We start from the raw sequence: 17,257 nt of genomic DNA, 5'->3' as shown, positions 1-17,257 counted from the left end.
GGAGAGTTAGGTGTGGGAGGGAGGCAACAGAAGGGTGGGAGAAGGATAAAGAGAGGAACAAAAATTTTAAGAATTTGGAAAGGATGGAAAGATCTAAAGCTCTGCATTTCCTATTCCTGGATTTGGGGGAGTTGATAGAAGATTAGGGAGCAGTTAGTAGCTGTTTTCATGAATTGTGGAGAAATCTCAGGCCTGGAAAGCCGCTTTTAATTACTGTAGCCTCCTGCATAGGTAACACATTACCATTTTGTTTCACACTATCATTGAGAAGAGCCACATATCTTTGCATAGGATTTGCAACTTTTCTATTTCACTTTCATAAATCAAGAAAGCTTTCTTAGGAGTGGAAGGGGAAGTCTCAAGCTTTAGAGAAGAGCTGTGATCTATTTGGAGATAGTGTTCCCATTTTGAAAAATGAGAAGATGCTTAATTTTCATTTCTTTTTCCTCATTTGAGCTCTATGTGTCTATTAACAGTATTTTGAATATCTTGTTTCCAAAATTATTGAAGAGTTTAGTCTCTTGTTGCATTTATGTTTCTCAGTTTCAAAGATACTATGAGATATTATGATTTCTGCTTATGGATATGGTTGCAAAAGTCCACTTTGGCAATTTTCTAGCAATTTATAAAATGCACTGAAGGGATGCAAATATGAAAATAAAGGGCATTTCTTAATTTTATGACAGAATCTTAAATCAATATAGCTTCACATCAGTTAACCACAACATCCAAAATAACTAATTCTGATATTTGTGGTAGGAAATGCAACGAGGTTTAAAAGTTAAATGTGTTTATGATTGTGAGTAATTTGTCATGCCCTGGAATTTTTAAAATTAACGCTTGTTACATTTTTCTCCATTAGACTTTTGGGGCATATTTTCAGTAGAGGTTCTACCAATATGGATTAACTTTTTAAGAGGGGAATGGTAGGGATGTCTGGGTGGCTCAGTGGTTGAGCATCTGCCTTCGGCTCAGGGCATGGTCCCAGGGTCCTGGGATCAAATCCCACATCAGGCTCCCCTTGGGGAATCTGCCTCTCCCTCTTTCTGCCTCTCTCTCTCTGTGTATCTCATGAATAAATAAATAAATAAATAAATAAATAAATAAATAAATAAATAAATAAGAGGGGTATGGTAATCTGTTTCCTCAATTAGGTTTATATATAAATTATAAACACCTGTCTGTGTTTATAAAAGTTGAAATTATCAAATAATATTATTTGCTCATAACACTTTTGCTTACGCTTTACCACTACAAAAAGTTTGTATTTATTTATTAAGTCATCACAGAAAAGACTTCTGATTTTCAGAATTCAGTGTTGGTGATCTGTACCTATCTAAGAAAGTACAGCCATTTCCCAGACAACTGGGAAATGAGAATTTGGCTCTACAGTCTAATAGAATACTTTAATGGGTCTATTTATTCAGTGGGACTTTCCCAGGAAGAAAGGGTGATTGCAAATCTCTTCACATTTTTGGGAATGAGTCTCTGCAGAAAACTGAGATTTCAATTCATGTATTTTCCTAATTTTTAATTCTAACTTATTCTTGTACCTGAGTATTTCCATTCTTTCTTGTAAAATCAGTTATGGATTTAGTTTTGTTTGGGGCTAGCGGAAACATATTTTATCGAGCATCTTTAATAAGGTTTTTTGTATTATCTGAACTTGTCATCTGAGCTTTGGAGCTAATAGAATATTTCCATTATCATATTTATTCAGTGAAACCTCCAGGAATGAGGGTGGAGCATTTAGAAGTAGGGCATTTAGAAGTAGGAGAGATTGAAATAAATACTCCATGATATATATATTTTCTCCTTTTCAGGCCTCTGCTCACAAGGGAATATGACTACTTGCTGATGGAATGATTGTATAATAGAACCCATTATGTTGCTATCTGTTGGGCAACATCTATTTCATATTTGTTGATCTTGTAAATGCTCCTGTGAATACTGCTGTGCTTATGTCCTCGAGTACATGAGTGAGAGTGTATCTAGGGAATAGACCTAAAAGTGGAATTTTTGGATTATTGATTTAGAGCTTTAGTAGATTTTCCAAAAGTGTCTTCAAAATGATTCTTCAATTTATAATTTCACCAACAGCATATTAGAGTTCTCCCTGATTACTGGTGAGATTGAAGATCTTTTCATATGTTTACTGTCCATTCTCTATGATTTCTTGTATTGGGTTTATATTTCACTTATTGGTTTTAGGAGGTTTTTTTTTTTAAATATGTTCTGGATAATCATAATTTGTCAATGGCACACATTTTAGATACTTGCGCCTTGTCTATCTCCTTGACTTCTCATTTTGTTCATGGCATCTCTTCTCGTATAAGAGATATATAATTCTAATGTCAAATCTAGCCACTTTTCCCATTAGGGTTTGTCCTTTCCTACCTCAGTGTCATGGAAATATTCTAAAATTTCTTGGGAAATTTTTGAAGCTTTCTTTTTTGTTTATAAGGCTTAAAGTATCTGGAATTTGTTTTTGTATATAGTATAAGATAGTGATTGAATGTTATTATTTACTTCTGTACTGATTTTTACTCTTCCCTATGAATTTTTTTAAACATTTTATTTATTCATGAGAGACAGAGAGAGAGAGAGAGAGGCAGAGACATAGGCAGAGGGAGAAGCAGGCTCCATGCAGGGAGCCTGACGTGGGACTTGATTCCGGGTCTCCAGGATCACGCCCTGGGCTGAAAGTGGCACTAAACTGCTGAGCCACCTGGGCTGCCCCGCTATGAATTTTACAATTATTTGTTAATACTCATGAAAAAAAATCTGGGTAGGGGGAGTTGGAATTGTATTGAATTTATAGGTTACTTTGGAGAAAACAGACAGTAATATAGAATATTTCCATCCATGAACATAGTGAATTTCTTCATTTATTTAAGTGTTCTTCAATAACTTTTTAAAATTTTACCCATAACAGTTTTTTACATTTTTTATTAATTCTGTTTCTCTGCAGCTAATAGTTTTGCTTACTGGGAATTCTTTAAAATATACATTCTGTTTTATAATATTTTCTTACTCATCTTTTAATTTCAAATGATTTAAAATCTACAGCATGGTTAAAATAGTAGTATAATGAACACCTATATACCCCTCAGCTAGATCCACAAATTGGTAACATTTTACTTATTCCCTTTATGTACATACACAAACAGACACACACTCACATTCAACATTTTTTTTGCTGAGTGATTTAAGAGTAAATTGTACTTTATCACACTTTATCCCTGAATATTTCAATATGTATCTCAAAAGACATTCTTTTTTTTTTTTTTATAATTTTTATTTATTTATGATAGTCACACAGAGAGAGAGAGAGAGGCAGAGACACAGGCAGAGGGAGAAGCAGGCTCCATGCACCGGGAGCCTGATGTGGGATTCGATCCTGGGTCTCCAGGATCGCGCCCTGGGCCCAAGGCAGGTGCCAAACCGCTGCGCCACCCAGGGATCCCTCAAAAGACATTCTTATATAAAACATTATAATAGCATTAAGATATCCAGAAAATTTAAGACTTGATATATTACAGTTTCAATATACTATGGTTTTATTTAAAGCATATCTACTTGATATATTACAGTATCAACATACTATGTTTTTATTTAATGTGTAATCTATTAAATGGGATTTTTAAAAGAATGAGCACAGGGTGAAAAAGAGAGAGAGAGGCAAACCAAGAAACAGATACTTAACTATAGAGAACAAACTAATGGTTACCAGAGGGGAGGTAGGATTAAACAGGTGATGGGAATTAAGGCCTGTGCTTGTGGTGAGCACTGGGTGTTTTGTATAAGAGTTGAGTCACTATATTGTATATCTGAAACTAATGTACTGTATGTTAACTAACTGGAATTTAAATTAAAACCTAAAAATAATAATTACCTTTCTAAATAGTTATTACTAATGATTATAAACTCTTCATTTTGTGTTATTGTGTACATAGCAACAATGATAGATATTAGTACTAAGAATTTGACTATAGATTTTCTTGGAAGCAGTGATAAGTTCTTAATGTAATAATTTAACTCTAGGGTTTTTTGTCTTTTCTTTGTAGATAATCAAGTTATCTAGGAATAACAATGTAGTTTTTATTTTCTCCTATGTAGCTTTTTTTTTTTTTTAAGATTTTATTTATTCATGAGAGACTCAGAGAGAGAGAGAGGCAGAGACATAGGCAGAAGGAGAAGCAGGCTTCCTTCTGGGAGCCTGATGCAGGATTTGATCCTGTGACAGTGGGATCATGCCCTGAGCCAAAGGCAGAAGCTCAACACCTGAGCCACTCAGGGGTCCCTCCTATATAGCTTTTAATCAAATTAATTATTGAAAAAGAGTCTTCCAAGTAATTTTAATATCCTGATTACTTTATTTGATATGTATATATTTAAAAGTATGTGTCTTAGACATGTTATAAAGTATGTGAAAATAATATATAATTTTTTATATTTTAGGAAAATTCACGAATTGTGAGGGTCAAAGTTATAGCTGGAATAGGCCTTGCGAAAAAGGATATCTTGGGAGCTAGGTAAGTATATTAGGTTGGGTTGTATTTTATTTTATTTTATTATTATTTTTAAAGATTTTATTTGAGAGAGAGAGAATGCAGAACGAGAAACAGAGCACAAACAGGGGGAGGGGCAAAGAGAGAAGCAGACTCCTTATTGAATGGGGAGTCTGACTCGGGCTTGATCTCAGGATCCTGGGATTATGACCTGAGCTGAAGGCAAACATTTAACCTACTGAGCCACCCAGGCTCCCCAGGGTTGTAATTTTAAACTGTGCTGGTTGACAATATTTTCTAAATAGATGAATAATTGAATAATAATATTTTTGGTAAATTATTGTGCAAAGTGGAATGATTACATTTCCAGTAGATTTCTCAGTATCTGAACTACCACATGGCAATGGTGGGAATTCTGGAAGGAATAGACCCAGAGAGTATATTCCCAAACTTTGTCTCTGGATATTTGCTGACCCTGAATAACACATGTGATAGCAGATTCAAAACAGCTTAGCTAAAGAAAAAAGATCTGAATAGAGATATGAGTTGCTGCCTAAGAAACGTGGTTATGGTTCTTGTCCAAATAAGATAATTAACCTATAGTCTCTACAATTTAACACTAATAATGTCCAGGATATACTCCAAAATTAATTGATCTATGAGGAATCAGGAAGATGGAACACATTCTCAATAGAAAAAGGAATATATGCTCAAAAACATGTTTAATACTTGACACATATTGTACCACTAAGGATTAGAAACCTCAAGAATGAGATAGAAACCATAAAAAATGAAAATTCTAGAACTGAAAAATACAATATTTGAAATTAAAAATTGAGTGGAATTAATAGAATTCAGATGAAGAGGAAAACTTAATTGAACTTAAAATTAGGTCAATAGGAATTATTTCCTAATTAGCAAACAAGAGATACAGGGCCCATGGGTGGCTTAGTTGGTTGTGTCCAACTCTTGATCTCAGCTCAGGTCTCAATCTCAGGGTGAGGAGTTCAAGCCCTGTCTTGGATTCAACACTAAGTGTGGAGCCTACTGAAGAGATAGACAAAGATAGAAAAAGTTTTTAAAAATGAACAGTGACTCAGGGACTCGTTAGATAATATTAGACAGTCTAACATACATGAAGTTAGAGTCCTAGAAATAGAGAAAGAATAAGGAAAACATTTTCTTAAAAGATTTTATTTATTTATTCATGAGAGACACACAGAGAGGCAGCAGGCAGAGGGAGAAGCAGGCTTGCTTCAGGGAGCCTGATGTGGGACTCGATCCAAGGACCCCAGGATCACGACCTGAGCCAAAGGCAGACGCTCAACCCCTGAGCCACCCAGGTGCCCCAGGAAAACATTTTTAAAAGAAATAATGGCCAATTAAAAAAAATTGACAAAAGACACAAATATATAGTATCCAAAAATCCCAAGCAGAATAACACTAAGAACCACCATTGAGGACATCATAGTCAAGCTGTTGAAAGCCAAGTATAAAGAAAAATCCCGACAGAAGAAAGAGAAGGAAACATATTATATACATAAGAACTACAATTCAGTTAAGGGCTGACTTGTCCCCATAAACTATGTAGGCCAGAAGAAAATGGAAGAATAGAATAACAACTGTCAATCCAGAATTCTGTATTCAGTGAAAATGTCCTTCAGGATGATGACAAAATAATGACATTTTCAGATAAAAGAGAACTATGAGATTTTATCATTGGCAGACTTGCCCTGTAAGAAGAAATAAATGAAATTCTTCCAACTAAAAAATAATAGATAACAGAAACTCAGATCCTCAGAAAGGAATAAGAAAATGGTATTTGGTAATATGAAAAAGATTTTTGTTTTCATAACTTAAACATATGCCTGTTTAAATCACAACTTATAACATTACTTGCAGGATTTTTATTATATGTAGATGGAATATATATAACAACTATGGTGTAAAGGACAGTGGGTTATTTTCACAAAAAGAACAACTATTTTTAGTTTCTGCCTATGCATTTTACATTATGACAACCCTGCTCACATGCAGAGTCTGGACATTTAGATAAGGATCTGAGCTTGGGATTCCTGCCACAAGTTACCCCTATGCTTTTCCCAGGGCACCTTTTTAAAATAACTACTTAGAGTTAAGCCCACAAAAAGTTAGTGACCTCCACCCAACCACTTTATAAGTAATAGGTGCTTGTCACCCTGTTCTTTCTCTTCTTCACTCATGACCCGGTAGCGGAGGACTGCCCCTTGTATGGCCCATTGCTTCTCCCCATTTTCTTCTGTTTCTTGGGTCTGTAAGTAACAAATCTTGTGACTTTACTTCCTTTGTGTTGGAATAGTAAAATGCCTTCAGTCAAAATGACCGTGGGGTTTTCACTTCCCCAAAGTGGGAGTTCAGATGCTGAGGAAGCTACCTGTCAACCCCATGTGGGTGGTTTATTCCTCCTCACTCAGCAGATCCTAATCTGCATATTCTTAATTTAATACACCAGCTCTGTCTCCTCAACACAGTTATGGACCTGGTTAGTAGGTACAACATTAAATGTAAGTGGAACAAAAAATTAAGGGTGCACTTTGTAATACCTAGATAAACCACTGAAAACAATGTAAAGAATTATAGTCATATTTTTAGATGAAATTCCTGAAAAAATAAAATAATTAAAGGCCAGAAAAGGAAGACTAAATGATCTAAATGATAAAAAAAAGGAAGGAAGAAAAAAAGAAAGAAAAGGAAAAAAAGGGAAGGGAAAGAATAGAAAATCAATAATAAATTGGTAGACCTAAATCCAACCTTATCAATAATAACATTAAACATTGGTGGACTAAGGTAAGTATGAGACAGAAATTGTTAGAATGGATTGAAAAATAAGACCTGATTACATGTTGTTTATAAAAGATAAATTTAAAATATAAAGACACAACTAAGGTGAAATAAAATAGACCCAAAGAAATATGCCATGCAGATAGTAAGCATAAAAAGACTGAAGTCATATATTAATATCTGATAAAGTAGATTTCAACACCAGAAAGTATTTGCAGACATGTCATAACAATAAAAGAGTAACCAGTAGGCCATAACAATCATAAATCATAAGTAAATTATAAAACAATCATAAATGTATATATGTTAGCAGAACTTGAAAATATATGAAGCAAAGCTAGACAGAATTAAAAGGATAAATAAAAAAGATAAATAAAAAATTCCGGGATCCCTGGGTGGCACAGCTGTTTGGCGCCTGCCTTTGGCCCAGGGCGCGATCCTGGAGATCCGGGATCGAATCCCACGTCAGGCTCCCGGTGCGTGGAGCCTGCTTCTCCCTCTGCCTGTGTCTCTGCCTCTCTCTCTCTCACTGTGTGCCTATCATGAATAAATAAAAATTTAAAAAAAAAAAATTCCACAATCATAGTTGGAGACATTAACACCTCTCTCAGCAGTCAATGAAACAGCTAGGTTAGAAAATCAACAAAAACGTAAATTTGTACAATATTATGAGCAAGTTCAACATAAGGAACACTATTTATAACAACTGCACATATACATTCTTTTCAGATGGACATAGTACATTCACTAGCATAGCCCATAAATGTATTATTTATTTAAGCATGACTATGATTATCACAAACTTAGCAGCTTAAAAGAACAAACTATCTCGTAGTTTCTGTAGGTCAGAATCCTTGCACGGTTTAGCAGTGTTGTCTGCTTCAGGGTCTCCTAGAACTGCAATCAAAGTATTGGCCAGGGCTGTGGACTCATCTGAGGCTTATTTGAGAAAGGATCCACTTTCAAACTTATGTGGTTGTTGGTAACATTCAGTTCCTTGCAGATTGCCAGACTGGGGCTTCAGTTTTGCTGGCTGTCAGCCAGGAGCCACCCTAAGCTCCTTGCTGCATGACCTTCTTTATATGGTAGCTTGCAACCTAATAGCATGCTTTTTCAATGCTAGCAAAGGAGGGAATTTAAGAATAGATGGATTATAACTTTATATAATAAAATGTCATACATTTGTCACTTTTGCCATAATGTATTGTTTAGGATACATAGGTCCTTCCTACATTTAAGAGGAGGTAACACAAAAGGTAACACAACCTGACATTAGCAGGTGGGGATAATAGGAGCTACTCTAGAGCCTGCCAGCCGTAATATGTTGGGCCATAAAACAATAAATCAAACTGCAAAATTCACATTCTTTTCAAATGCATGTGGTACATTCACAGACATAGACCATATTAGGACAAGTCTCAGGAATTTTGAAAACATTGAAATTATATACAGGATATTCTCTGATAACAGTGGGATTAAGTTATAAATAATTACATGATATTTAGAAAAATCCCAAATATTTAGAAATAAAACAGTATTCTTCTAAATGATTTATGGGTCAAAGAAGAAACAAGAGAAATTAGAAAACATTTTGAACAGAATGAACAATGTAGATGAAAATATAGCAAGATCAAAATTTGTGGGATGCAGCTAGAGTAATACTTAAAGGAAAATGTATAGTTTTAAAATGCCTACCTTAGAAAAGGAATAAAATCTAATGAATGATTTGAGTTCTGATCTTAAGAAATTAGAAAAAAGGGCAGCCTGGGTGGCTCAGTGGTTTAGCGCCGCCTTCAGCCCAGGGTGTGATCCTGGAGACCCCAGATTGAGTCCCATGTCAGGCTCCCTGCATGGAGCCTGCTTCTCCCTCTACCTGTGTCTCTGCCTCTCCCTCTCTCTCTCCCTGTGTCTCTCATGAATAAATAAATGAATAAATAAATCTTAAAAAAAATTTAGAAAAAGAAGAGCAAGTTAGTTCCAAAGTAAGAAGGAAGAAAATACATAAAGGCAGAAATTAGTGAAATAGAAAATACATAATGATAGGAAAAAAATCATTGCAGTCAAAAGCTTCTTTTTTGAAGGGATCAATGAAAATTTTAAACTCCCATCTAAAAAAAAAAAAAATTTCCATCTAGATTGATCAAAAACAAAAGGGAGAAGGTACAAATTACCATAATGGGAATGAAAGCAGAGGTATTGCTATACATCCTATGGAATTGAAAAAGACAAAAAGGGAACACTGCACAACTTCATATCAATAAGGAATTATATACAACATAGATGAAATAGAGAAAATCCTTGGAAGACACAAATTACCAAAATTAATCACAGAAGAAATAACTTGAATCGCCCTAAATCAAACAGTATATAACAATATATGACCAGGTGGACATTTTCCCAGGAACATAAAGTTTATGCAACATTTAAAAAAAAGTAAATCAGTGTAGGCTATAGTAGAAGTGCCTTCTCTTCCAGCCTCTTTGGTCTCAACTGTAGAAACAAGATAACAAAGGGGACGTCATCATTTGGAAAGCATCACAGACATACACGGTGTGCCGCAACTGTGGCCCTAAGGCCTTCAGAAGTCAAATATGGCTATCCTGCCAAGAAGAAGAGAAGCTACAACTGGGGTGCTAAGGCTAAAAGATAAAATACCACTGGGACTGGTTGAATGAGGCACCCAAAAATTATATTCTTCAGATTCAAGTGTGGATTCCATGTAGGAACAACTAAACTCTGTTGGGGCATTTGGATCATCTTAAGGATTTCAACAGTTAGTCACACAATAAATTTTCTGTTTTTTTTTTTTTAAACCTATCAATGTAATTCATCATATTAATATATACAGAAGAAAAAAATACATTCTTCAGTAGTAGAAAGTACATTTGGCAAAACCCAACGTCTGTTCATGGTAAAAAAAAAAAAAATCTCGGCAAGCTAGGAATAAAATGTAAGATTGGTTTAACATCCAAAAATTAACTAATGTAGTTCATCATATTAATAGAATACAAGAAAAATACACGATCATTTCAATGAAAGCAAAAAAGCATCTGACAAAATTCAGCACCCATTCATGATAGAAACTCCTAATAAACTAGGGAGAAGTGGAAATATCCTAAACCTGAATAGTGACAGCCTGAATGTTTTCTACTTAAATTCAGGAATAAGACAAAGTTTTGTGCTCTTACAGTCAATTCAACACTGTACTGGATGTCCTAGCTGTATAATGTAGCAAGGAGAAAAAATTGAAGAAATGCAGACTGAAAAGGAAGAAACTATCTTTATTTGCAGACAACATGATCATGTACATGGAAAGCCTTAAAGAATCTACAAAAATATCTGCTAGACCTAATAGGGTACAAGGCCATAAGATACAAATTCAGTGTACCAAAATCAATTATATTTTTATGTCCTATCAGTGAACAGTTGGAAAATAAATTTTAAAAATATCCATTTACATAAAAATAAAACTCAGAGGGGCCCCTGGGTGGCTCAGTTGGAAGGATCTGATTCTTGATCTTAGCTCAGGTCTTGATCTCAGGGTCATGAGTTCAAGCCCCATGTTGGGCTTTACAATGGCCATGTAGCCTACTGAAGAACAAACAAACTTAGAAATAAATCTAACAAAAGATTTGCAGGAACTATGCACTGAAAACCACAAAACATTGCTGAGGGAAATCAAAGATCTAAATCAATGGATAAATATGTTCATGAACTAGAAGATTCATTCATTTTGTTAGAGTTTTATCTTTCTTCAAATTAATTAGATTTGGCACAATCCCGATCAAAATCCTAGCATGTTTTTCTGGAGAAATTAATAAATTGACTCCATTATTTTTATAGAAGGTCAAGGACATAGGATAAACCAAAACAATTTCATAAAAGAACAAAATTGGAGAAGTTATGCTACCTAATTTGAAAACTTACTGTACAGCTATAGTAATCAAAACAGTGGCATTGGCATAAGAATAGATATATTGTTCAATGGAATAGAAGAAAAAGTTTTGAAACACATGCACACGTATATATGGCTGGTTGCTTTTCAACAAAAAGTGTTAAGGATAATCATAAGGATAATTCAAGAGAAGGATAATCTTTGGTACTGGAACAGTGGGTTATCTGTATGGAACAAAATAAACCTCATTCCTACCACATATCATATAGAAAATGAATAAGAGCTAAAATTCTAAAACTTCTACAAGGACACATAGGAGAAAAACTGTGCTCTACTGGGTTACACATAGATTTCTTAAGTGAGACTTAGAGAGTGTGAACCATAAAGGAAGAAAAATATTGAAATGGACTTGATCGTAATTAAATACTTTTGTTTGAGGGGCACCTGAGTGGCTCAGTGGTTGAACATCTACCTTTGGCTCAGGGCATGATCCCGGGGTGCTGGAATTGAGTGCTGCATCAGGTTCCCTGAGGGGAGCCTGCTCCTCCCTCTGCCTATGTCTCTGCCTTTCTCTCTGTGACTCATGAATAAATAAATAAAATCTTTAAAACAAAACAAACTTTTGTTTGAGAGACACAGGTAAGAATAGGAAAAGGCAAGCCATAGATTAGAAGATATTTTCAAAACATGTATTTGATAGAAGCCTTTAATTCATAATACATAAAGACCTCTTACAACTCAAAAATAATATGATAAAAACAGCCAGCTAAAAAATGGGCAAAATTCTTCTCAGACCTTTTAGTTATGAATAAGAGCAATAAGTAGTTTTTCTTATGATATTAGGAATAATGTATTCCTAATGTATTGGCATAATTTATTTGAATGTCTTTAATTTTGATATTAACATCAGCCTAAATCTATTTTTGCTACCAGATGATAGCTGTTGTCATGTACATGATTTCCCTCTGCATTGTATTCATCTGTTACTCAATGTTAGTCTTTATTTTTCCATGTTGGAAATATGTATTTCATGAGTATCTGTAAATCATGACAGACAATGCATACCATTTTTTGAGACTTCTGTTTTGGGTTATGCAATGATAAGAAGTTGCTAGTGTGTTTTATTCATGGTGATTTTATCTTCCTCTGTTACCCTCAGAGTATACTATTTTTTAAAAAGCATATGTGCAAATCTTCTGTCTAGCTGTGTGTAAGATTATTTTCTATTTAAGTCCTACCCTTCCACCTATACCCTATTTTCCCTCAAAACTCCTGCCAATTCATTTTTCCCCCTTTATATAGCTAGTTGACTGTGAATAAGTAACATGGAAAAAGGCAAAAAAAAAGGGGGGGGGTGACAAAACTCTGAAACAGACATTGTGGACTATCCAGGTGAAAGTGTCTAGCTGGGTGGTAAGATTGAAGATATGTATTTATATTTACATTTAATATTTATATTTGAGAGTACATAGTTATTAAACCCATAGATGATATTGTGAAGGGAAAATGTTGAAAGAACAAAAGGCCAAAGATAATACTTTAGGGAATTTCAGTATTTAAGTAGTAGATTGCAGGAGAGGAGACTAAAAAAGAGACCGAGATGGAGCAGTTAGAATAGTATGAGGACAGGGGCAGCCCAGGTGGCTCAGCGGTTTAGCGCCGCCTTCAGCCCAGGGCCTGACCCTGGAGACCCGGGATCGAGTCCCACGTCAGGCTCCCTGCATGGAGCCTGCTTCTCCCTCTGCCTCTGTGTGTGTGTGTGTGTGTGTGTCTCTCATGAGTAAATGAATAAAATCTTAAAAAAAAAAAAAAAAAAAGAAGAATAGTATGAGGACAACCAGAAAGGGGTTGCATCATGAAAGCAAATGAGATTAGTTTCAAAGAGTAAGTCATCAGTAGCATCGAATATAGAGAGGACCAACAAAATAAGTTCCTGGAGAGTGTTGATTGTTTAAGCAAAATTGGTGACTTTTGGAGAGCAATTTCAGAGCAGTGGTTCAAAAGGGGAGGTAGAAACCAAATTCTGGGGCTTTCAAGAGCAGTGGGAACCAAGGAAATAAAGAAAGGGACAAGTGATTGGCTATATGGCCTCTGGAACCAGGTGCTTGAGTGTCAGTTCTTGCTCTTGCACTGACTAGCTGTATAGTCTGTGATGAGTTGCTATCTCTCTGTACAAAATAAAGACAATAACCATACCTATTTCATAGGTAGTTATAAGGATCCCAAGAGTTAATATATATAAACTCTTAGAATGGTGCCTGGCACAGAGTAATTGTTATATAAGTATGAGTCGTTATTGTTATTAATATTATTGGAGATTATTTTCTTGGAAAATTTGGGATGGGAAGAAAGACAATCTAGCTCAGTCTGCTGGAGGAAGGAGGGAGGGTTAAAAATGTACTTATATGATTAGAAAAATGTAGGTCAAAAAAAACCCTGAAAATATAGAAGGGAGAAGTGAAAACAGATGATGCAAGGTTCCAGAGTAGGTGGGAGGAACTCGCACAAGGAGGAATTGGCCTCAAACAGGGCACAATACCTGAATCACTGAGGTTAGGTGCAAGGGTGAGTTATGATGAAAACCAGGATGTAGGAGTGGCCTGTTGGCTTTGATTTTTTTCAATTACCATTTTCAATTAAAGGTAAGGTTGTATGAAGAAGTGGGAGGAGGAGTTGGTGGTAGAGAATCATGAGTATTTGGGAGATTTGGAAATGGGAGAAATTTGACCACAGACGAGTAGTGTCTAGAGTCTTTTGCTTTGCAAACTTAAATATCACAAGATTTTTTTCTTTTCCATGTATCTTGGTAGAAGGGGTTATATAACACATAATTATTTTAAACTGAAAAGCACTCCATCTTATTTTATAAAAAGTCTTTGCACTCATGAGATAACTTGGAACAGCCTGAGGTCTTGCAAAGCTAGTCTTGAGAATCATTAAATTAACTATCTTAACCCCAAAAAAGAAAGAAGGTAATAAAAATTGAACAAAATTTCAAAAATCTAAAAAGGTTGGAAATCATTAAGTTGGACTAAAAGTTTTTCTTTCCAATTCTTTTTTTTTTTTTTCTTTCCAATTCTTTATCTATTTCACTAACACGGTACTTTAGCTTTTTAACAAGATGCAAAAATTACTATAATTACTTACTGCTGCCTAAGGAACCCTTCCTTTTAAGCATAGGAAATAATTGTAGGAATTGCTAATAATTGAGCAATCTGAGTTTGGGAATAAGCAACAATTATTATTATTATTTTTTATTTTAACAGTGATCCTTATGTGAGAGTGACGCTATATGACCCAATGAATGGAGTTTTTACAAGTATGCAAACGAAAACCATTAAAAAGGTTAGACTTAGCAGTATTCAAAAAAGTTTTAAATATACTTTGTTTTATTTTTCTATGACAAAATATAAAAAAAAATTAGTTATACTATGTTTATTGTCTTTTAGACTTTGAATCCAAAATGGAATGAAGAAATATTATTCAGAGTAAGTATGTATTTTATTTCAATAAAACAGCAAACAGATTTTCTCAGGTTAGAATGATGTTACCATTTATAATATTCTAAAATGTATTTTATATAAGAATTTGTCTAGATTTTTAAAATTTTTAAAAGAGTTAAATCTAGTTATCCCCTTGATGACATGGTCCTAGAACCATTTATCTTATAAAAAAAACATGTATATAAGTAACAAAGAAGTAAAAAGCAACTGTAAACCTGGAATTATCTTATTATACTTTAATTCTTATTTAGAGACTGTATAATAGTCTTGTTCTAGTTTAGCAGATTTTGGTGTTTTCCCTTAAAGATCATGTGATATGTGATATTTCTCTTTCCCCAGTCATTTATTAAATAGACTGATCTGGACAAGAGATGATGAGGGCCTACCACTAAATAAATTCTTTTCTTCTTATATACCCTTCATTCACATTCCTGCCTTTCCCCTCACCCTTCCTCCCTACACATAAGAGCAGACTCCAAATAAGCAGTTATTTCATACTCCTCAGGGTGGCCCTCAAGTTGACAATGTCTCTTTGTACCTAGAATCCTTGAATCCTAGAATCCTTGCTTATGCCAGAACCAACAACTTCCCAGCAGTGGTAGAGATAGAAAATAGTAATCTCCCTTTCCCTACTGGATCATTCCTATTGGTACATTCCATCCTTTAAAGGTCCTGCCTTGACCTACTTCTGGACTTCTCTGTTTACCTGAATAATCAACTTTCTTTTTTTGTTGTTTGTTTGTTAAAGATTTTATTTATTCATTCATTCATTCATTCATTCATTCATTCATGAGAGACAGAGAGAAAGGCAGAGACATAGGTGGGACTCAATCCTGGGACCCCAGGATCATGCCCTGCGCCGAAGGCAGGCACTAAACCACTGAGCCACCCAGGAGAACAAATAATCAACTTTCTTGAAAGAGTTGCCTGCCCCCTATCATGTCTGCTTCTCTAATGCATTTCTTAACCCACTCTAATCTAACTGACATCTGCATCGTTGGAATAAAACTGCTCTTACTAAGATCACCACTGACCTCCGTGTTGCCACATTCATCTAATCCCATCCTACTTACATGCTCAGCAATGGTTGATGTAGCTGACCATGCCCAAAACACCAGCCTCTCTGGAGGCTTGTATGGTGCCACAGTGGATTTCAGTCAGAAAAACAGAAGCCTCTCTTCTATATTCCACATTTGAAGATTTTTTTTTATACGTTTTGTTTTGTTTTAATAAAGTGAATTAGAAGGGAAGAAATTGCTGAAGCAAATGTCTGAGAAGCTGTTACTGAAGATCCAGCCAACAGCACCAACTAGAGTGCTTCTGGTTTTTCTTGTGTAGAGAAGGAGATCTCCCTTACTCTATTTAGTATGGCATGAAAACAGAATTTTAAATCAGTTTGGAAATTTTGGATTCTGGAGGAAATGGTATTGAGTCAACTGGATAGTCATATGGGGAAAAATGAAGCTAAATTTCTGGCTTACTTTCACCAGAATAAATTCCAGATTTGGTAACCTCTGGTTTTGATTGTTTCTTTGGCACAAATATTACTTAGGAGAGAATTTTAGAATTCCCAAGTGGCTGAGTGTTTTATTTATTTATACTTTTATTATTATTTTACTGATTTTATTGTGTTTTTCTTAGACATATATGTGTTTTCAATGTATTGAGGTTTTTCTGTACCTCTTACTCTTTTTTCTTTCTAATATAATTGGCTTACACATATCAAATAATGTTTAGCTGTAATAGGGATGGATGTTTGTTTTGTTTCCAATTATAATGGGAATTAACCCAGCTTTTCTTCATTAAACATAGCTTTTTATTTTTTATCACATTAAAAAGGTATTCAGCTATTGTTATTTTTCAAAAATTAAAAATAAATTGGACACCTCCAATTTTAGCCATGCTGCAGTAATAAGGAATTGAGCTTAACCTGATGCTATAAAGAACTGTAAAGGTATTAAGGATGTCAGCAGGATGTAAAGTCTCACAAGAGAATATTCAGAATGTGTATAAAATTTTTTTACGTACAACAAACCACAACAGTATGACCAATCCTCAAAAGAAGAGAAGTGCCAATCATAAAATAATGCAGACATTGGAGTTAGCAGAACAGCTAATACTATATTAAAGCATCTATTATAACCATTATAGTTATGCTCCATGATGTAAAAGTAAACACTCTTGAAATGAATGGGAAGATACATATTCTAAGTAGAGAATAAAAACTGTAAAAAAGGATGAAACAGAAATATTAGAATTTAAGAACATTCTGAAATTTTTAAAATCACAGAATAAGCTCAGTAGCAGAATGAAGATAACAGTGAAAAGCATTACTGAACTTAAAGATAAGCAGTAGAAATGATCCAATCTGAAGAACAGAAAATAAAGATTGGAAAAAAAATTAGTAGAGACTGAGGGATCTGTGGACAATATTAAAAGAGTTTAATAGTTGGGTCATTGAAATCTCAGAAGAGGAAGAAGACATTGATGGAAAAAAATATTGAAAGAGATAATGGCCAAAAACTTTC

General features: G+C 34.6%; 1 protein-coding gene across 3 annotated transcripts in view; it reads left to right on the top strand.

The window, feature by feature from the left end:
• NEDD4 (NEDD4 E3 ubiquitin protein ligase) overlaps nt 1-17,257 on the top strand; it is a 122,809-nt gene that overhangs the window by 11,820 nt on the left and 93,732 nt on the right. The window contains exons 2-4 of one of the 3 annotated variants that reach the window (XM_025472713.3): nt 4,462-4,535; nt 14,493-14,571; nt 14,676-14,714. In XM_025472713.3, coding sequence (XP_025328498.1) covers nt 4,462-4,535; nt 14,493-14,571; nt 14,676-14,714 — 192 coding nt within the window. Of the gene's footprint in view, nt 1-4,461; nt 4,536-14,492; nt 14,572-14,675; nt 14,715-17,257 lie in introns of those variants that run through there. The other 2 variants (XM_025472715.3, XM_049104097.1) reach the window with 2 other exon arrangements.

Source organism: Canis lupus, chromosome 30 (genome assembly GCF_003254725.2).
Source record: "Canis lupus dingo isolate Sandy chromosome 30, ASM325472v2, whole genome shotgun sequence".
Classification (NCBI taxonomy): domain Eukaryota; kingdom Metazoa; phylum Chordata; class Mammalia; order Carnivora; family Canidae; genus Canis; species Canis lupus.
Note: the sequence above shows the minus strand (reverse complement) of the source record. Positions and strands in the feature narration are given on the sequence as shown.